This window comes from Thamnophis elegans, chromosome Z (genome assembly GCF_009769535.1).
Source record: "Thamnophis elegans isolate rThaEle1 chromosome Z, rThaEle1.pri, whole genome shotgun sequence".
Classification (NCBI taxonomy): Eukaryota; Metazoa; Chordata; class Lepidosauria; order Squamata; family Colubridae; genus Thamnophis; species Thamnophis elegans.
Genome location: NC_045558.1, coordinates 1,026,200 through 1,048,519, shown reverse-complemented (window position 1 = coordinate 1,048,519; position 22,320 = coordinate 1,026,200). Strand labels below are relative to the sequence as shown.

Below are 22,320 nucleotides of genomic sequence, written 5' to 3'. Positions count from 1 at the left end.
ACTGTTCAAGCTTGTTGGTTCTGGAGCTGCTGTTGTGTTAGCTGTTGTAATAAAGCCTTGTTATCTGAGTCACTGCCTTGCCTCAGTCATTGCCACCCCTTCAAATAAAACTAACAACACAATTTCAGGAAATAACATTTCCAAACTGCCAAGCAGATGATTTAAATTTTATTTAAGTGACTTTTATTTCGGAGAACAATTCATAGATTACAGAGAAAAACATTATTCCTGTGGACAAACATATTCCAATAGCCATCTCAGGGGTTGCCACAAAGAAGAGGGAGTCAAACTATTGTCCAAAGCACCTGAAGGCAGGACAAGAAGCAATAGGTGGAAACTAATCAAGGAGAGAAGCAACCTAGAATTGAGGAGGAATTTCCTGACAGTTAGAACAATTAATCAGTGGAACAGAAATTGCCTCCAGAAGTTGTGAATGCTCCAACACTGGAAGTCCTTAAGAAGATGTTGGATAGCCATTTGTCTGAAATGGAATAAGGTTTCCTGCCTAGGCAGAGGGTTGGACTAGAAGACCTCCAAGGTCCTTTCCAACACTGCTATTGTATTATTGTATTATTGTATCCAAAACCTTTCCATCTCTTCATCCAAAGATTTATGTTGCGCTCAAACAGGCCCACAAGAACCCAATAATGGTGGTTTTCAACTCCACAAAACTTTGGCTGTGAGTTTGATATTAGGGCAGCAGTCTCTAAACTTTGCAGCTTGGCATCCCATCTGGGGCAGGTGAGAGGGGGAACTGGGTCATGCGAGCGGCGGGCTGGTGCATCTGTAGCTTGACTCGTGCGAGCGATGGAGCTGACATGCACACCCATGCACGTACATGCAGTTCAACTGTAAACTGAGCTACATACACATGCGTGTGCACACCGAACCATGCAAGTTGAATTGCAGGAGTGTGTCCATCGGCCGAGTGCTTGCGCGAGTTGAGCTGTCCATGCGTATGTGCCGACCCACGGTCCAGTTTCAAATAGGCAACTTCATGGTAGTGGGCTGTGGCCCAGGGGTTGGGGACCCCTCCTTTAAGAGGACCAGCTAGAGATGCTGGTTCTTCGTGGAATCGGCTGGAAACCGTGGGAGTCGGTGTCCCAACCCCCACTAAAGTGGGAACCACATAAGATGTGGTAGAGGCGACTCACAACACCAATGTGCAAGCCCAATGTCCCCATCCACACGTTCACAGGAGCTTTTGCCACTGGGATTTCCTGCCGAGTGGAAAGATGATCCCGGACAGTCCCCCAGAAACGCCGGAGCAAACCTCGCTGCCCTGACAACTGCTCCCCGTGATGGCTCACCAGCCGTGCATCGAGACAGGGATACACACATCTACTAAACATGGATCTACATGCATCCCCCACCGGCCATCACTGGAGAGAAGTTAAGAGGGAAGAGCGGTCATCCAAAAAGCGGGGGAACTAGCTCCTAAAATGATCTATCTCAATGTTTACTTTTGATTTTCCCTCTCGAAATGGAAGGTAGTTTTGACAAAATGTTTGTCTTTTTGACCTTTGTGGGTGAAATCTCTCGAGGATTCTTCACTATCTCCTCAACCATCTCTATCAGCTCAGAGACCTGCTTCTTCCTTTCTTGTCCCACGGCCTTGTTGTTGAACCCACAGAAGCGATAGTTGCAATTCTTTATCAGCTGATGCAGATATTTGTTCTTGGCTCCTTTGACGTAATTCTTCAGGGAATCCCCTCCCAGATCCTCCATGCAGGTGAACAGGACGATCGTGCGGTTGGCGGATTCTTCCTTAAAGATTTCCCAGACCTGCTTAGCGGCCGCTTCGTCTTCAGCCGTGAAGCGCCCCACCTGAGTCACAAAAATTAAAACATGGAGAGAGTTTTCCAGATCCTTTGCCAGGGATTCCTCCAACCATTTGGAATCAAAAATAGCTGGCGTGTCAATGACAGAAATTTTCCTCCCCTCGCAGGTTCCCTGCTCCTTTTGGAACTCTACGGTGGTGGGCTTTGTTGCCAAGAGGGATTTGAATGCCAGTCGGCCCAGAATGGTGTTGCCCGTGGCACTCTTCCCACCTCCGGACTTTCCAACCAGGATGAGCTGGAGTTCGTCACCTAGGAGTTTGGAAGACAGGGGGGAATCAGATATTTTTGAACAAATATTTGTTTTTTCCGAACCTTGTGGGATGAAATAGGGTTTCCCTCCATTCCCCTTGTCTATCTTCTCCACCATCTCCATCAGCTCAGAGAGCTGCTTCTCCCGTTCGTCTTCCTCGGCCTTGTTGTTGAACCCACACAAGCGATGGTCACACTTCTTCATCACCTCACACAGAGATTGGTTGTTGGCATTTTTGATGCAATTCTTCAGGGAATCCCCTTCCAAATCCTCCTTGTGGGTGAACAGGACGATCGTGCGGCTGGCAGACTCGTCCCCAAAGATTTTCCAGACGTGCTTGGCGGCCGCCATGTCTTCGGCTGTGAAACACCCCACCTGGATCACCAAAATGAAGGCATGGAGACCTGACTGGCACATGTGACGACAGTTTTCCAGCTGCTTTTTCAGGGATTGCTCCAACTCTTCGGAATCGAAAATAGGTGGCGTGTCAATGACAGAAATTTTCCTCTTCTTCCAGGTTCCCTGCTCCTTTTGGCACTCCACAGTGGAGGCCTTCGCTGCCACGAGCGACTTGAACGCCAGTCGGCCCAGAATGGTGTTGCCAGTAGCACTCTTCCCACTTCCGGACTTTCCGACCAGGATGAGCCGGAGTTCTTCATCGTCCCCTGGGGGTTTGGAAGACAGTGTTAGGGCAGAGTGTAGTTACACTGCTCAATGGGATTCAGTTCATGTATTCCACTGCTGACAAGACAGAGAAAAAGAGACAGACTGACAGACAGACAGAATCTGGCCCTCGGGGCCATCCTGGAAACAGCAAAGCAACAGACCGCAGTGCATCTGCCAGTGAAAATGCAGCTCTGGAAGGCTCCAGCTGTCTTGAGTTCCATTTTCTCTGGCAGAGCAATGCAAATGATGATGAGCTGGCCATGCCCACCCTGGCCATGACCCCCAGGCCCACTTCCCTGAGATCAAACACAACCCTGATGTGGCCCTCAATGGAATTGAGTTTGACACCCCAGATATACAAGATAGATATATGAGACACATGAAATAGATAGATATATGAGATACATGAAATAAATAGATAGATAGATAGATAGATAGATAGATAGATAGATAGATAGATAGATGGATGATATAGATGATAGATAGCAGATAGATATAGATAGATAGATAGATAGATAGATAGATAGATAGATAGATAGATAGATAGATAGATAGATAGATAGATAACTGATAGATAGATAGCTGATAGATAGGTAGATAGATAGACAGAGATAGATACAGATAGATAGAGATAGATAGATAGATAGATAGATAGATAGATAGATAGATAGATAGATATAGATAGATAGATAGATAGATAGATACAGATAGATAGATGATAGATAGATAGATAGATAGATAGATAGATAGATAGATAGATAGACAGACAGACAGACAGACAGACAGACAGAAGAGACTGGATAGCTATTTGTCTGGAATGGTAGAGGGTCTTCTGCTTAAGCAGGTGGTTAGACTAGAGGACCGAGGTCCCTTCCAACTCCGTATTTCTATGATTCTATAAAGGTCTGCAGCTCAAGCAGAGGGTTAGACTAGAGGACCTCCGAGGTCCCTTCTAACTCTGTAATTCTGTAAAACTCCTGTTCGAGCAGAGGGTTGGACTAGAAGACCTCTGAGGTCCCTTCCAACTCTATGCTATGCTTCGACACACACACTGAGCCCAACTGTTCCCCTGTGGTAGCATTGGCAAACCATGAAGCAGAATTCTTGCTCGATGCTCACCTTCCTCCTTCGCTTCGGCTCCGTGGTCCTCCGGGGGCCCCTGAAAGAGATCCAGGAAGCAGGTCAGACAGCAGACGGTGACCTCCCAAGCTAGAGCAAGAGGAGACTGGGCAGTCACTTGTCTGGAATGGTCTAGGCCGGGTCTCCTGCTTGAGGAGGAGGTTGGACTAGAGGACCTCTGAGGTCCCTTCCAGCTCTATACTGATTGATTGATTGATTGATTGATTGACTGACTGACTGTCAGAGATACAGTGCCCAGACTTGGCAGATGGAGGGGGGAAGGAAGGAAGGAAGGAAGGAAGGAAGGAAGGAAGGAAGGAAAGAAGTAAGGAAGGAAAGAAGGAAGAAAAGGTGAAAGAAAGAAAGATGGAGTAAAAAGGAAGGAAAGAAAGAGAAAGAAGGAAGGAAATAGGGAAGGAGAGGAAAGAATGGAAGGAAATGAAGGAAGATAGGAAGGAATAGAGGGAGGGAAAAAGAAGAAAGGAAGGAAGGAAAAGAGGGAGAGGGAAAAGAAAGGTAGGTAAAAGGAAGAACGGGAAGGAGGAAAGAAAGAAAGAAGAAAGAAAGAAAAAGAAAAGTGGATAAAAAAGCAAGCAAGGAAGGATGGAAGGAAGGAGAGAGAATGAAAGAGTAAAGAACGAAAGAAGGAAGGAAGGAAAAGTGGGGGGGGAGAAAAGAGAGGGGGGGAGAGAAATAGGGAGTGAGGGAAGGAAGAAAGAAACAAGAATCCCACCGATTTTGCCCTAGGAAATTTGCAATCTTTTTCCTGATTGATGTCCGGCCTTCCCAAACTTCCTTCCCCCCTTTCGTTTAGGTGGGATAGCTTCCCCGCCCCTTCCCCTTCAAGTCCTGCCCAAGTCCTGCCCAAGTCCCAGCCGCAACTCCGGAGCCTCCGGACGCAAAGCGAGGACCCTTGGAGGTTGTCGGAGGTCCGGCAGTCTCCTTTACTTCCCCCCCAGCGACCAAAAGGGGCATTTCCTTTTTTGGGGGGGGCGTCTTTCCGCCTACCTGACCCCTGGCTCTTTTCCTTGCCGAGGCCATTCAGCCGTTCCCCCAGGATCCGTTCGGCTCCTCCGCCGGCTGCGAAAGCGAAAGGAAAAAACAAGGCAAATCCAGCGGATCTCTCGGATCTCTTGGCAGCCAGGAGGGGGGCAAGGGCGGACTCTGAGCGGGCAGAGCGACCTACTGGTGAAGCTGAGGCGGAGACCCCCGTTTGGCCTTGGAGGGAGGGGGAAGGAAAGGAAGGAGGGAAAGGAAAGAGGGAGGGAGGGAAGGAAGAAGAGGGAAGGACAGAAGGGAGGGAGCCGGGGAAGGGAAGAAATGAAAGAAAAGGAGGGAGGGAGGAAAAATGGAAGGAAAGGGAGGGACGGAAGGAAAGAGGGAGGGAAGGACATTAGGAAAGAAGGAAGGGAAAGAGGAAGAAAGAAAGGAAGAAAGAGTTACTTTCTTGTCGCCCCTCCCCCGAATACAGATCTTATCTACAAAGAGGGGCGCGCACAGGGACAAGCACTTGGAGAGGCAGCCCGCCCTCGCCCCTTTCTTCCTTCTCCCCCTCCCGCCGCCGCCTAAACCAGCCAAAGCCCCTTACCTTCGCTCTCGGGATCCGCGCAACTCCGGTGGGGGGGGAGCCTTGTACGTCTCGGGCGGGAGAGCAAAGGCTCCACTGCGCGCAGGGGTCCGATCCGCCCGTGACTCGGCCGCGGGCAGGGCAGGTGTCCAGCGCGTGGGAAGGGAAAGCGAAAGTGCTAGGCGATCTGCCCCGAGGGGGAAACTGAGGCCGGGCAGAAGCGGCTGAAGACTTTGGGCCCCTTGGGGGGCGGAGGAAACTTCTCCTATCTTGGCTCGGGCGTGGATTCCGTGGGGTAAAGGTGGGGGGAGGGCGGAGTTAAGCACTGCAAAATGTCCTTCCTCGCGACGGTCCCGGATTCGTTTGCTTAGCAGATCGGGCGGCTCGAGGAAGGGTGGCAACCGAAGCTCGGGGAGGTGGTGGGGGAAGGTTAATTCGCTTTTTCTGGGTTCCTGAAAACTGGTCTTTTCTGGTGGGGAAGGGAAGGAAGGAGGAGTGGAGAGGAGAGGAAAGGAGAGGAGAAGAAAGGAGAGGAGAGGAAAGGAAGGTAGGGAGGATGGAAGGATGGGAAAAAGGGAGGGAAGAAAGAAGGGAGGGAAGGAGAGGAAATGAAGGAAGGAAGGGGAAGGAAAGAAAGAGAAGGTAAAGAAAGGAAAAGGGAGGAAAGGAGAGAAACAGCAGAAAGAAGGAAGGGTGGGAAAAAGGGAAGGAAAGGAAACGGTGGAAGGAAGAAAAGAAAGAAGGAAATGGAAAGAGGGAGGGGGAGGGAAGGAAGAGAAAGAACAGAAAGAAGGAAGGGAGGGGAAAAGGAAGGAAAAAAGGAAGGAAAAGAGGGAGGGAGAGAAAGGAGGGAAGGAGAGGAAACCATGGAAGGAAGGAAAGAAAACAAGGAAGGAAAAGAGGGAAGGAAGGAAGGGGAAAAAAAGATTCTGAGATTTTGGGGAAAGTGCAGAGAAGAGCAACTGAAACAATTAAAGGCCTGGAGACCAAAACATAGGAGAAGAACAGGTGCAGGATTTCGGTTTGGCCAATCTAGAGAAAAGAAGGACCAGGGGGGACCTGAGAGCAGCCTTCCAGTGCTTGAGGGGCTTTGTAGAAGAAAAGGGGGTGGACTCCTTCTCCAAAGCCCCTGAAGGCAGAACAGGAAGCAACAGATGGCAACTCATGCAGGAGAGGAGCAACCTGGAATTGAGGAGAAACTTCCTAACAGGAAGGACAATTCATCTGTGGAACGGCTTGACACCAGAAATCATGGGACATTCCATCGCGGGAGGTTTTTGAAGACATCACTTCTCCGAAATTGGTACAGGTTCTCCTACTTGAGCAGGGGGTCGGACTCCCCCTTTCCAACTCCTTCTATTGGCGGTTGGGGAGTGATTTAAGGGGGTTAAATGGGACAGTTTTGTTGGTTCACACCCAGGGGTGGGTTTCAACTGGTTTGTGGCGGTCCCCGCGAACCGGTTGGTTGGCGAACCCGGAAGTAAGTAACTTCTGGGAACGGCGAAGGGCCCATCCGCCCGCCCGTGCTCCTTACTGGTCTTTGAAGGCTTCTGTGCTTCCACGCAGGCGCATGGCACATACAGCGCCTGCGCGATTCTCCGCGAGCAGCTGGATGGCACATACAGCACCTGCGCGAGTCTCCGCGAGCAGCTGGAGCATTGCGCAGGCGCTAAGATGCATGCGTGAACTGCGAGCGTGCACGAGGACGCCGCCGGCCCCATTCCAACCGAACCGGTTGGAACGGGATTAGCAACCCACCCCTGTTCATACCCCACCAGTTGTGTCTGTGTTCGTTTGTTTAAAGACAGCTCACATTTCAGTTCAAACACACACAAAAAGTTAAAGTGGAACACTGCCACTAAAGACACCTGGGGAGGGCGAGGGAGGAGTAGAGGGGTCTTGGTTTCTGTTATTACTCAACCAACATTGTGCTGTTCCCTCAGGCCAACTGGCAGAGAGCCACATCCTTAGGCCCAGGAGAGGAGGGTTGGGCGCCAATGGCACATTGAGGGAGTGTGCAGCCCCAGCAGAAAGTTTCTCTCTCATTGCAGGGTAACAAGTCCGTCCATCTGGAAGATGAATCATTGTCTGTCACATCTGTTCATCTCCGCATCCTGCCTTTTATCCCCAGAGCTAGAGTAGGGCATCACTAGCAGCAATGGCTCTTCCATCCCAAGGACTGGCCCATAGATTTCCACTGCTCTCCTCTCCTCTTCTGCACAACAGGCACTGGACCCAGCTGTTCCTCCTCTTCCTCATCAGCCATCTGCAGACCTGGGACTGTTGACTCTCCATCTAAGGGGCAACAGACGGCCCAGGCTCTGCCTCTGTCTGTCTCTCTGTCTCTGTTTGTCTGTCTGTCTCTGTGTGTGTGTGTCTCTCTGTCTCTGTCTCTCTGTCTGTCTCTCTCCCGGTCTCTCTGCCAGCTCCATTCCCTCCCCCCCCCCCCGTGGATCTCTCAGGTTGCTTTGATGTTGACCCTGATTCTCATACCTTCTCCTCCTCTGATTCAGTTGCTGCAGGGGTCGGTAGCTGATAGGCCACAACAGCAGGAAATGATCAGACCATGACAAGGGTTGAATAACAATATCCCCTAAAACTAGATCATTCATCCGCTGTCCAGAGACTAAAATCAGGTCGAGCGTGTGTCCCTTGTTATGAGTGGGGTCTCGAATTAACTGAGGTAGGTCCCTAGCCGTCATGGAAGCCATGAACTCCTGAGCTGACTCAGATGTCTCGCCAATGGAAGGCAGATTGAAATCCCCCAGGAACATAAGCCTGGGGAAATCAATCGCCAGCCTGGCTAACACATCCAGCAGCTCAGGCAGGGCCGATGAAACGCAGCAGGAAGAGACAGGTACGTGACAAAAAGGACCACCTGAACTCCAAGGCCCCACTTCACAAAAAGGGACTCACACCCATGTCCAAGGATTCTGTGAATGTTGTCCTGATGGGTTTGTTCTCCTATGTTGTGCCATGCGTTTGTGAAGTGGTAGTTTTGTTTCTCCACTGTACAGTTCTATACACGTCTCACTACACTGTACAGCATGCATCACACTGCTTCTCTTTTGTTAGTTCAGGACCCAATATTTCTCACTAAAAGGGCATTTTGATGGACGGGGCCAATGGTCAAGCCTATCAAGACCTTGGGCTCTTTTATCTTCTTCATGTCCTTCTACAGCTTCTCTTTCCTCCTCACAGGTCCACCATAAATGGTAATATGTTCCGTGTATTGATTCACATTTCCAACATTTTGGGGAGGTATATGTTAAGATTTTATCTAACCTTGTTGGTGCCAGGTGCCATCTGTAAAACATTTTGTACTGGTTTTCCTTGTATGCAACTGATAGTGTCATTTTTAAGTTTGTTCCCCAAAATTTTTCCCATTTGTCTAATTCAATATTATAGCCAAAGTTCTGTGCCTGCCTGCTTGCAAATCATGGCCTTTAAGGTCAATTTTTTTATTCTTTAGCTCTAGCCAATCCTTCACCCATGTTATTGTTACTGCTGATGCGTATAAATCCCAATTTGGTAATGCTAAGCCTCCCCTCTTCTTGCTGTCTTGCATTGACTTTAGTTTAATCCTCGCTTTTTGTCCCTCCCAAATTTACCTAATGGTTATTTTGTTTAATTCTTGAAAGAATTTTTTACCCGGATTAATAGGTGTGGCTTGTAACAGGAATAAGATTCTTGGTAAAATATTCATTTTAATTGTCGCTATACGTCCTATGAATATTTTTCCAATTTTCTAAATCTTTCTTTATTTGTATCACTAATTTATTATAATTATCGTCTTTAATTGTGGAACATTTTGCAGACACCCAGATTCCCAAGTATTTCATTTTCTTAGTTATTTGCATTCTGGTTGCTACTTCCACTTCCTCTTCTTGCTTTTTTGTCATGTTCTTGGTTATCATTTTTGTTTTGTCTTTATTCATCTTTATTCCTGCCACTTCGCCATATTCTTCTAATTTTTGAATTAATTTCAGGCTGGATTCTAATGGGTCCTCTAGAACAAATACTAAGTCATCGACATAGGCTTGGGCCTTATATTCTTCATTTTTGAGTCTCAAACCTTTTATTCCCTGGTCCTTCCGAATTTTATTTAATAAAATTTCCAAAGTTAATATAAACAGCAAACAAGAGAGGGGGCATCCCTGTCTGACTACTTTTTTTCTTGGTTTTTTTTTTCCATTTTTTAGTGGTATTGAACGAAAGTATTCAAGTCACAGATGAGGCACTTTGGCAAAGGATATAAATAAATAAACAAACAAACACATACATACATACATACATACATACATACATACATACATACATACTCTATTTTTTGGAGTATAAGACGCACCTTTCCACCTCAAAAAAGAGGGTAAAAATCTGGGTGCGTCTTATACACTGAATACAGCATTTTTTTGCCTCCCAAAACCCTGCCCCCTTTGCAAAAACAGACGTGCAGAGAGTTTGGGAAGCCTGCAAATTGCTCCTGGGGCTGAGGAGGGCAAAAACGAGTGAAAAACGGGCCATTTTTTGCTCGTTTTTGCCCGTCCCACCCCACCGCCAGCCTCCAGGAGCACTCTACAAGCCTCCTAAAGACTGTGCATGCCCTTTTTGGGCAAAAAAACCCAAGGCCCATTTTTGCAAAAAAAAAAATGGTCGTTTTCTGCTTATTTTTGCACGCACACACCCAGTCCCCAGGAGCACTTTGCAGGCCTCTCAAGCTCTCTGCATGCCCCATTTTTCACAAAAAATGATGCGTCTTATACTCCAAAAAATACGGTAAATAAATGGAATCAATCTTTCACTTGCTGCCACTTTAACCTCTCTACCTCTCACCTTCTTTTTGTCTCCACGTAAGCAGGTCACTAATCTATGGGGAGGCCGTTCCTTCTGTGGGGTCTCTTCCCACCTGGAGCACCCTCGGCCATCTAGGAAGAGAGCATCCCTAGGAAGGAGACCACACGCTGTGTGCAAATTACCTTTGAAAAGTAGAAAGAAAAGCAGGCAAGATTTCAGGCAGCTCAAAAAAAGGCAATGACAGCTAGTCCTCAACTTACAACCATTTTGTTTAGTGACCGTTCAAAAGTTTCAACAGCCCTGAAAAATGTGACTTACCATATTTTTCGGAGTATAAGACACAGCAAGGTTTTGAAGAGGAAAATTAAAAAAAAAGTTTTTGCACTCTGCAAACCTCCCCAAAACGGGCCCATTTTCCTCCCAAAAAGGCAAAAATAGCCTTTAGGGAGCTTGCAGAGTGCTCCCGGATGGGAGGGGGGGATGAGGAAAAAAACACCCAATTTTTGCAAAAACGGACCCGTTTTTCATTTTTAAAAAAGGGCATGGATAACCTTTAGGAAGCTTATAGAATGCTGCTGGGAGCTGGGGGGGGGGGGATAAAATTGAGCAAAAAACACTCTGTTTTTTGCTCAATTTCTGAGCAGAAGCCCCCAGGATCTCTCTAAAAGCTTCCTAGAGGCCATGCATGGCCATTTTGGTGAAGGGGTGGGGTTTCGGGAGGCAAAAAATGCTATATTCAGTGTACAAGATGCACCCAGATTTTCAGCCTCTTTTTTGAGGGAAAAGGGTGCGTCTTATACTCCAAAAATGCGGTAGTTTTTCAGTTTCAGCATGCCCACGGCCACATGATCAAAATTTGGATCTTTGGCAACCAACTTATATTTATTACGGTCGCAGTGTTCCAAGGTCACGTGATCCCCTTTTCTAACCTTCTGACAAGCCAGATCTACTTAACAACCATGTTATTCATTTAAGAACCACAAGGATTTCCTTAACAAATGTGGCGAGAAAGGTTTTTAAATGGTGGGGGATCACTCCACACATGTCTCACTGACCAACAGAAATTTTCAGCTCAATTGTGATCATAAGTTGAGATCTACCTGTGTTTGGGGAGGGCGAAGTCTTTCTCTAGGGTGCAGAAATCAAGGCTTGGGTATACATGATATGGGATGATTGTATCAGAAATCAACAAATCAAGCAATAAAATAATTTAGTGTGCAATGAAAGCTTTGTTTTATTACATGAGATAATACACACACACACACACACACACACACACACACACAGGTTGCATCTGCTCCTTTCCCATCCAGGTTTACGTATTTCTGGACTCTTTGCAGCTCTAATAGGAGAGTTTGGAAGGCAGCCCTATTGTTTGGTTGATGAAAAGGCTAGTTTGGGTCCAATGAAAGAAATGACACGGACTCAAAGGGGAGAAAACCCCAGTTTCCTGACCTTTGAAAGGAAGTGTAGGAGGCTGACGTGTGCGGCAGCAGCCAAAAAAGCTAACACAATCCTCAGTTGCATAAACAAAGACATAGATGTGAAGTGTTGGTACCGCTTTGTAAAGCCTTAGTAAGGCCAGACCTGGAATGTCGCATCGAGTTTTGGTCACCACGTTACAAAAAAGAGGTTGAGACTTTGGAAAAAACACAAAGAAGAACAATTAAGATAATCAAAGGCCTGGAAGCTAAACGTACAAAGAATGGTTGCAGGATTTGGGTTTGACTAGTCTAGAGAAAAGAAGGACTAGGGGGGAAATGATAGCACTGTTCCAGTAGTAGAGGGGCTGCCCCCAAAAGAAGGGGTCAAGATGAGAAACCATGGATGGAAACTAATCAAGGAGAGTGGCAACCTGGAATTAAGGAGAAACTTCCTAAAAGTGAGGACAATTAACCAGTGGAACTGCTTGCCACCAGAAGTTCTAGGTGCTCTTATCATTGGAAATTTTTAAGAAGAGAATGAACAGTCATTTGTCTGGGAAGGACTCCTGCTTGAGCAGGGGGTTGGACTAGAAGACCTCCAAGGTCCCTTCCAGCTCTATTCTGATTAATGAAGCCTAAAATTTGAGGTAATACTCAGAGCTTGATCTCCCACTCATTCTTCCCCCAGAAAAAGGGGAAGAATGGGGTGCGGTGAGTGAATAGCTCTGCCCTGGCTTGGCAAGAGGAAGGAAGAGTTTCTGCAGTGGAGATGAGAGATGGGGGGGGGCCTTCGACTCTTAAGATGAGATATCCTCTTAAATATCAGTCAGATTTGAATGGGGGAGGGGAGGTTGCCCTTGTTGATTGGAACTTTCTTCCTCAAAGAAAAGCAGGACCTGGAAAGATGAATCACGGGTCCCATCACGCCTCGGGGTCTTTAACAGAGTAAGAGACTGACAACAGAGGCAGAAGGGACCCTGGAGGTCTTCTAGTCCAACCCTCTGCTGGAGCAGGAGACCCTGTATCATTTCAGAAAAATGGCTGATTGGTTTCTTCTTTGCCACCTCTGGTGAGGGAGCAGCCACATCGTCCAGTGGCAAGTTGTTCCACTGATTAAAAGGGAGGGAGGGAAAGGAAGGAAGAAGGAAAGAGAGAGAGAGAAAGGGAGAGGGGGAAGGAAATAAAGGAGAAATGAAAGAAGGGCAGGAGGAAGGGAAAGAAAGAGAGGGAGGGAGGGGGAGGATGGATGAAAGAAAGAAGGAAAGAGAGAGGGGGAGGCTAGGAAAGGAGGAATGAAAGAAGGGAGGGAAAGAAAGAAAGAGCAACGCCAGCGGTGACCCCCGTCTGCTCTATTGCCCTTGATATGGGACACACACCCCCGCCCTCCCTCGGCAACCCCTCCTCCCCTCCCCGTTGCTCCTCCGCTGCCCCGCCCGCCGCCCGGCTCTCAGGCTTCGCTTTCACTTTCACAGGAGTCACGTGCTTTCCGCGAATCGGCCAGCGGTGGGGCGGGGAGGGAAGGGGGCGACTCCCCCTTCCCCATCCTGCCCTTCTGTATTTCAAACATAAATCGGGAACAACGCCCCTCTTGGCAAACCGAGTCCCCCCCCCCCACCCGTCTCGTTGGACGTGACTGGGCGGGGGCGGGGGCTGCTTGGGGGAATGAGGGGGTGACTTTTCTTCAGACACGTGATTGCCGGGCAGCGCAGAGCCCTCTCGTCGCCCCCCCCCGCCCCCCACTTTCGCTTTCTACTGGCGGCTTGCCTGTATTGTCCGGAGGACAGGATGGATGGGCCGAAATGGGGATCCGGTTAGGGGTGAGACTCGGGAAGGAGGACGTGGGGAGGGGGTGGAAGGGGACTGAGAGACAGATTGGGGAGGCCAAGTGGAGCAGAAGAGGCTCCTGTTGGTTAGAACCGCGGAATCCCAGAGCTGGAAGGGTACCTTAAGGTCATCCAGCCCAGCCCCTCCTCAGGGTGAAGTTGAGAGCAAAAGTGGTTTTTCTTCAGCCAGAGCTCCGCCAACTGAAATCTTCATGTCTGTTTGGGAGATTGGACAGGCACTTGTCTGAAATGGTCTCTAGGGTTTCCAGCTTGAGCAGGGGGGTGGACTAGAAGACCTCCGATGTCCCTCCCAACTCTGTTATGCTATGATTCTGCCTCCCTCCCTCTTCAGGTGGCCCAGGAGGATGCTATGGCTGATGGGACTAAAATCTTCAGAGAGCTTGGGCCCCTTCCCAGCCTGGGGTCATCCCAAAATCGGGATCCAGGAAGGGCCTTTTATCCTCATGCAACGGGTTAGGGATGACATAGCTAGGTGAGACCTCATCCCCCAAATGGAGAGGATTAGGATTAGGATTTATTTCATTTATATGCCGCCCTTTTCCCCGAAGGGGACTCAGGGCGGCTCACAATTCAGTCAGGGAAGGGGGTACAGACAGGGGATAAAAAGACGAAACATAACAATACACAATTTAAAAACACACAACAACCATACCATTCGAGGAGGGGGGCAAAAGTTCTTCAGCCCCAGGCCTGTCGGAACAGCCAGGTTTTAAGGGCTTTGCGGAAGGCCTGGAGGGTGGTGAGGGTACGAATCTCCACGGGGAGCTCGTTCCAGAGGGTCGGAGCAGCCACAGAGAAGGCCCTCCTCTGGGTAGTCGCCAGTCGGCATTGGCCGGCGGATGGAATTCGGAGGAGGCCTAATCTGTGGGATCTGATCGGTCTATTGGAGGCAATTGGCAGCAGGCGGTCTCTCAAGTACCCAGGTCATCCCAGCAGGGGCTTCCCCCAAAGGAGACCCAGATGAAACATGGGGCAGATCACACCCTCCTGTGGGACTCCTCCCAGGAAGGGCCCAAATTCCAAGAGATCTCGACAGGAGGCAAGAAACAATGGATGGAAACTAACCAAAGAGAGAAGCAACCTAGAATGGAGGGGAAACTTCCTAACAGGGAGGACAATTAACCTGTAGAATAGCTTACCTTTGGAAATCGTGGGTGCTCCATCACTGGAGGTTTTGAAGAAGAGACTAGTTTCTCCAGCTTGAGCAGAGGGTTGGACTAGATGACCTCCAAGGTCCCTTCCAACTCTTCTCTATTCTAACGAGGCTGCTGTGACACTAGCTAGGAATGTGGGGGCACTGAATTTGGATGGGGGGGAAAGACTTCCAGCCTAGATGGACCTTCAGAATCCTTTGACTTCCCCCAATCCTTCGAGATGACTCATATTTATGACGGTTACGTGTCCTGGGATCACGCAATCCCCTTCTACGACCTTCCGACAAACCAATGAGTCAATGGGGAAGCCTTCTTCCGTATAACCACCGTGATGCAACCTTAACCAGGGCAGGGATTCACTTAGCAGCTCAATCGAGGAAGCTCGTACCACGGGGCGAAGCTCACTTCACTGTTGACTCACTTAGTGACGGAACACTTGGGCTCCCTTGGGGTCATAAGTTGAGGGCTACCAATAGGAAGGCCGTAACATGGGGCAAAGCTCGCCAAACCATTGTCTTACTTAGTGACTGATCATTCGGGTGCCGTTGTGGTCATAAGTAGAGGACTACCAATGATTCCTCTTGCAGGTTGGGAATTTTACAAAGTATCTCTCAACCGAACGACAGAAGATACTTAACTGCCTCAATCCCGCTCCTTTGAAATCCAGAAATCCTAAACTTCGGACCACAAAGGAGCCCAAACATTGACGTCGCTAAGTGAGACATTTCTCAAGTGAATGACTGCCACCTGGTTCTACCAAGGGGGGAGAGATGACACGATATGCTTAATCTTTGGATGAGCAAAGTCAATGGGGGAAGCCAGATTCGCTTAATGACCAGGTGACTGACTTAATGGTGGCAGTGATTCACTTAACAACAGAGGCAAGGAAGAGCCACAAATGGGATAAAACTCACCTAACAAATGTCGCACTGAACAGCAGGAAGTTTGGATTCGATTGTGGCTGCTAAACCACGAATTACCAGTAATCCTTCTTCGCAGTTTAGCTCTTTTTACACCCTTTCTTGCCATAGCGATGAAGTGACTTGCTACCATTGGTAAGACAGAAAAGCGGTTGTTAAATGAGTCCATCTTTCCCATTGCCAATAAGTCAGTTGTCAAGAGCCTCACATGACAGCAGGTATGTTACAACGGTCGTTAAGCATAAAAAACGGCCGCCAATCACTTTTCTGATGCTGTCGTAAGTCTGAATGGTCACTAAATGGATGGTTGTAAATGGAGGATTAACTGTAGGGCTGTCCAGGCATGTCAAAAAGGTGGCAGGCGGGGAGCATATGGATCAGCAAAGGCAGAAAACATCACTATAGTCACAGCCCGATTCGCAACACAATCCACTTTCGCACCAGTGCTGTACACCAATGGTCCCCATTCGTTTGGGCACCGCGGACCGGCTTTGTAGAAGACAATGGACCTGGTGTGTGTATATATATATGTTTGTCTGTGTGTGTGTGTGTGGTTTCCCAAGCTACCTAGATTCCCCATATCCATGATGAAACTTTCTTCAGTTGTGTGGACACACTTTCCAGAACCCTTGCTGTATACAAATGCACAACCACAAATTTCGAACAGCCTTTTTATTTCACGTACCACCATCGGACGTTTAGAAAGGAGAACACCTTAAGAAAAATGTATCACAATAACAATGAAAAACACAATACCCGCAAAGACACCGGCAACACGATAAGGATTACGCAGCCAACTTCTCTCTGATTTTCTCCGGGCCGTTTTGTTCCCATCTAGGAACAGCTTGATGCCTTCATCCCATAAGTTGGGCTCCAAGTACAGCTGGTTGACATAGTATCTCCCCCCATTCGCCAAAACGGTTGTCTGCACCGACTCCATCAGCTCCAAGACCTGCCTTTCCCGCTCGGCTCCCACCGCCTTGTTGTTGAATCCGCAGAAGCGGTTGCCGCACTGCTGGATCAGGTCCTGCAGATTCTTGTTGTCGGACTTTCGGACGTACTCCTGCAGGGAGTCCCCACCCAAATCCTCCACGCAGGTGAAGAGGAGGATTGTGTGCCTGGCGGACTCAGCCCCAAAGATATCCCAGACACATTTTGCAGAGGTCACGTCTTCCGCGGTGAAGCGTCCCGTCTGGGTTACCAAGATCAGGGCATGGGGGCCAGGCCGAGAGAATTTAATGCAAGCCATGACCTCACGTCGCACAATCTCATTGTAGTTGTCAGAATCAAACATGGCTGGCGTGTCAACCACGGAGACCGTTATGCCCTGCCAGCTGCCTTGCCCCCTTTGGCACTTCAGGGTGGTAATCTTTGCCGTCAAGATGGACTCAAACTCTCTCCGGTCGAGGATGGTGTTGCCCGTGGCACTCTTTCCGCCGCCGGATTTTCCAACTAGGATTAGCCGGAGTTCCTCTATGAGTGTTGAAGACACAGAATTGTTGGTTCCACCACAAAACCGCAGTAGAATAAAGCGCGCTCGACGAAAGCGCGTACGTAACGTCATCACAGCGCGACGAAAACAGCACGCTGTGAGCGGTAAACTTAAAATTAACACGTAAATCTAAACCTAACCCCCCCAAACCTAACCCTAAACCTAACCCTAAGCCTAACCCTTAACCTAACCCTAAACCTAACCCTAACCCTTAACCTAACGCTAAACCTAACCCTAACGCTTAACGTAACCCTAAACCTAACCCTAACCCTTAACCTAACCCTAACCCTAACCCTAACCGTTACCTTTATGTGAATCGGCTTGCTTTAATTTAATTTTAATTTAATTTATTTTTAATTTTATTTGTCGCGCTGCTGATGACGTCACGTACGCGCTTTCGTCGGGCGTGCTTTATTCTACCGCGGTTTTGACGGGTCACGGAATTGTTGAGGTCCATTAAAGAAGAGTCCTTACTGATTGCAGTTGGAAATACAGGTAGTCCTCAACTTACGACCATTCATGTAGTGACTAAAGTTAGAACAGTACTAAAAAAAGTGTCTCAGGACCCTTTTTCTCACTACCAACCATTTCAGGATCCCCGTGGTCACATGACCAGACTGGTTCATATTTATGACGGTTGCAGCGTCCTGGAGGCACGTGATTCTCCTTTCATGACCTTCTAACCAGCTGCGTCAAAGGGGAAGTCAGATTCACTTTACAACCGTGTGACTTACTTAACCACTGCAATGATTAGCAGATCGTAAAAGAGGGCAAAACTCATTTAACAAATGTCTCACTTAGCAACAGAAATGTGAGGTTCGATTGTGATCGTAAGTCGAGGACTACCTGCCCTCAATTTTGGCGTTTCAAAATAATGACATGTTAGTGCCAATATTTTATGGTCTCTGGGCCTCATTGGGTCTTTTGACTGGCCTGGGAGAATTGCTATTAGTAGTAGCCTTCACTTTACGAAGAAATTATGTTGTTAAGTGAGTTTTGCTCCATTTTACAACTTTTCTTGCCACATCTGTTAAGTGAATCACTGCCGTTCTTAAGTTAGCCACACGGTTGTTAAGTGAATCTTGTTTCCCCATGAACTGCTCGTGGGATGGTCGCAAAAGGGGACAACATGACCCCAGGACACTGCAACTGTCGTAAATGTGAACCAGTTGTCAAGCATCCGAAGGTAAATTACTTCACCGTGGGGATGCCCCAATGGATGTCAGAGTGAAAAGCAGGCATAAGTGACGATTATTTGTTGTCATTCCGAACGGTCGCTAAGCGAAGTGTTGTAAGTCGAGGACTATCTGGATATGTGTGTGTGCGTGACCTTCACAGTCTCAATTGGGTTAACAACCCCCAACCGACAAAGGGGAAACTGGGCATGACTCACAAAGCAACGGTCTTGCTTAACACCTGAAATGTTGGTTTGTCGTTTGGCCCCTGGGGAAAATCAGTGGTTGGGCAAGAGCTCTTTTGAAGGAAAGAGCAAAAGACCCATGAAGGGTCCCCCTCCCCACAAGACCCCTGTGGCCCCTCTTACCTTCTCCGCTCCTCTTCAGGGCTCTCAGAAAGCTCTGAAACGAAAGACTCGGGGTTAGAAAGGAAGAAACGCCAAGAGGGTCCATGGAGGGCGACCACGGAACGGCTTTGCCCAGACTGAGCCAGGCAAATAGCAACGCGCGACAATTCGGATTCTTCTGCCGCACAGTGTCGCTTCTCAGCCCCCCCCTTAAAGAAACAGTCCTTGGCTTTTAACCGTTCACTTAATGACCGTTCTAAGTTGTAACGGCACTGGGGAAAAAGGGATCAACGAGTCTCTTTCAACCGTTCAACCATTGCAGTGGTCCTGCGATCGAAATTCAGACACTTGGCAACCGACTCGTATTTATGACGGTGGGGGTGTCCCAGATTAAGGGATCTCTTTTAGTGACCTTTTCACATGCCATGTCGATGGGAAAGCTTGATTCACTTAACAACCGTCTAAACGATTCTTAACAACTGCACGGATTCACTTAACAACTGTGGCAGCAAAGGTGGAGAAATGGCGCAAAACCCATTTAACAGCTGCCTCGCTTTGCAATGGAAATTTTGGGTCGTAGGTCGAGGACTAGTCTTCAATTTACAGCAGTTCATTTAGTTCATTTGAAATGAGAACAGAGCAGAATTTGGACCAGAGCTGCCAATGTAGCACCCCGTGGACTGGACACGACACCTTCTGGCCACACCTACCCGCGGTTTAGTGAAGGGGGGAAAAGTTGCAATACGTCACGCGACACCACCCTGACGATGCGAGTTTGACACCCCTGATTTGGATGCTTGGCAACTGACTCATATTTACGACATTAGCAGTGTCTGGGGATTCCCACTTTGTGAGCTTCTGATCCTGGATGGAACCCCAGGCCGAACAGAAGTGACTTAAAAGGGTAGATTTGCTTCAAAATACAACGTACCTCGACGTTTTCCCGACGCTGTAGAAATGCCATTTCCCGTCTTTCACACACGATGCTTTGAAGACCTGGGTCCCTGCGAACCACAAAAACAATTACAGGTAGTTCTCAGCTTACAACCCCAATCGGGACCAGAATTTCTGTTGTTAAGTGAGACAGTTGTTAAGCGAGTTGCATGAATTGCTGCACCTGTTAACTGTTCAGTGAACTGGGCTTTCTTTTTGACTTACAACCGCCATTGAAACCAACATTCCCATTGTGAAGCGAGGCAGTTGTTAAGTGAGTCAACCCAACTTGACCACCTTTTCCCTGGGGTTGTTAAATGACTTGGGGGCACAGGGTGTCCTCAACTTGTGACCATTCGCTTAGCGACAAAAAGGGACATATGACCTTTCCCCACACAGTTGCTGTGCGGCAGGGACACGCGATTCCCGCTTTTTTTTGCGACCGGTTGATCAAAATTCAGTCATTTGGCAACAGACTCATACTTACGACCAAAGGTCAACGGGACCGGCTTTTGCGACCTGCGGAACAGAGACATCTGAGGCGTGCGTGCATGCATGTGTGTGTGTAGAAAGCCAGATTCACTTAACAGCCAGCTCGCTCACTGATTGACAGTGGCAATTTGCTTAACGGCAGCGGCAAAGAATGAGGCAAAACCTCCCTGAACAAACGTCTCGTTTCACAACGTATGTTGTGGTCGTAAAATCGCGCTGTAACTACCCAGCTGGGGTAATGCAAGGAAGAATCTTCCGGGCAATGGGAAGGGGGGCTGGAGGGGCTTGGGGGGGGGGTCGGGGATCTGTTACAGATGAGGATTATTGCGCTCCCTGAACAAGCGTTGAAAAGGGGGGAAGGACAGACTACAAGCCAAAGGGAATCAGGCGCGGGGGGGGGGGGGGCTTGTGTCAATGACGGTACGCCGCCCCCCAAACAGAGGGGTTTCTCCGGATCGGGACCACCGGCAAGGAGTGGGAGGGGGAAATGGAAGGGGCGGGGGGATGTCAGATAGATCGGGTCAGCGCACGGAGAAGCTTTTGGCGGGGGAGAATGGGAGAGGGGAGAGGACGCCCTTCATCCGGGATTGGAGACCCCCCTATACTCCCCCTCCCCAAACAAGCCTGCCTTGCACCCCCTCCTCTCCCCCTACCTGGCCTGGGGCTTCCGCGCCCTCGAGAAAACTCCGAACATAGAAACGTTTTCCGCTCCGAGAAAATATCTGCGACGCGGCCGAAGGCAAAGTGAAAGCGAAAGCAATTAAAAGTGCGACTGTGCTGCCGTCTGGCAGCCCGGCTTTGGCTTTTTTGGCCCAGGGGAGGGGGAGACGGTCACGGGATCTCCCGTCAGACAGAGACTCCCATCCCCTCTTCCCCTATGCCACCCCCGCAATTGGGAACCGGGCTCTTTCCGCCCTCATAACGCGATTTCACGGTGCTCCCTCCCCAACCCCCGTTTAAGCCATCGTCCCGGGACCACAACGTCATTTACCTCTTCAGAGATTTTCTCCGTCCGGACCGGGTTTCCTTCTGAAGGCAAACCTTGGGGGGAGGGAGAGCCCACTTCCTCCCCCACCCCCACACACGCCCACCGCACTTTCCCCTCTCCCCAACCCCAACATCGCCAGAAGAATCCGATGCAGCTCCTTTTTTCAAAAGCTCTTGCATTGTTTCCTCCCTCCCCCCCCCATCCAAGAATTTTTACAAGAGGGAGGGAGGGAGAGATCTGAACCCAGTCTGCTCCCCACCCCCACCCCGAGGGTACAGCGGTTGTGTGAGTTCAGGCATTGTGGTGGAGGGTGAGGTTAAAAATACCCCCCCCCCAGTAAATCAGCGGGGCACCATATTCACAATAAATATATGCCAAGAGCGGGGGTAGGGTAGGTGGGTGAAAATTAAGAGTTTTTTAGATGGAGGTTTTTAAGAAGAGATTGGACCAACCGTGAGAAATGGTTATTGGGTCTCCTGCTCGGGCAGGGAGTATGACTAGAAGACCAGACCTCCGAGGTCCCTTCCAAATCTGCTACACTGTGAAGAACATAGAACAGAGTTAAAAGGGACCTTAGAGATCATCTAGTCCTAGTCCAACCCCCTACTCGAACAGGAGACACTGAATCACAGAGTTGGAAGGGACCTTGAAGGTCTTCTAGTCCGTTCTCTTCTTGAAAGCCTCCAGTGATTCCATCATTCCTTGTCTGGCCTTCAGGCTTGACCCCCTCCTTTCTGGGGCAACCCCTCCAATATTGGAACACGGCTATCCGGTTTTCCCTGGTACTTCTCTCCTCTAGACTAGCCATGCCCAGTTCCTATAACTGCAGTATTCTAGGTGTGGTCTTACTAGGGCTTCACAGAGTGGTTGTAGTACCTCACTTGATCTTGATTGTATCCCCCATTAATGCAATTTAGGATTGCGTTGGCTTTTTGGCTGCCGTTGCACACTACTGGGTCCTATTTAGCTGGTTGTCCACTAAGACTCCAAGATCCCCCTCACAGTCCCTGCTATTAAGCCTGGTTTCACCCACTTTATGTGTGTACTTTGGGTTTTTCTTGCCTAAGTTAGGACTTTACTTTTCTCTACATTGAACTTCATTTTGTTAGTTAGGGCCCAGTGTTCAAATCTGACAAGATCCATCTGGATCTTGAGCCTATCTTCTAGGGTGTTAGCTATTCCTGCCAGCTTAGTGAAGATATTGAAGAGTACTAGGCCTAAGATAGAATCTTGGTAGTATCCCATTGCTCTCCTCTCTCCATGTAGACTTGGACCCATTAAGGACTACTTGTTGAGTATGGTTTGTCAGCCAGT

At 48.8% G+C, this 22,320-nt stretch overlaps 1 protein-coding gene across 1 annotated transcript; it reads right to left on the bottom strand.

Annotated features, from left to right (window-relative positions):
* Positions 1 to 513: 513 nt before the first annotated feature.
* Positions 514 to 20,938, bottom strand: LOC116520555 (GTPase IMAP family member 8-like). The gene is made up of 7 exons (XM_032234804.1): positions 20,672 to 20,938; positions 19,525 to 19,597; positions 18,615 to 18,648; positions 16,300 to 17,052; positions 4,885 to 4,956; positions 3,877 to 3,966; positions 514 to 2,756 (listed from the first exon to the last, which is right to left on the bottom strand). Exons 1-7 carry the CDS (start codon positions 20,710 to 20,712, stop codon positions 1,453 to 1,455), a joined length of 2,367 nt encoding a protein of 788 aa, XP_032090695.1. The 5' UTR covers positions 20,713 to 20,938; the 3' UTR covers positions 514 to 1,452.
* Between the last annotated feature and the right edge of the window lie 1,382 nt (positions 20,939 to 22,320).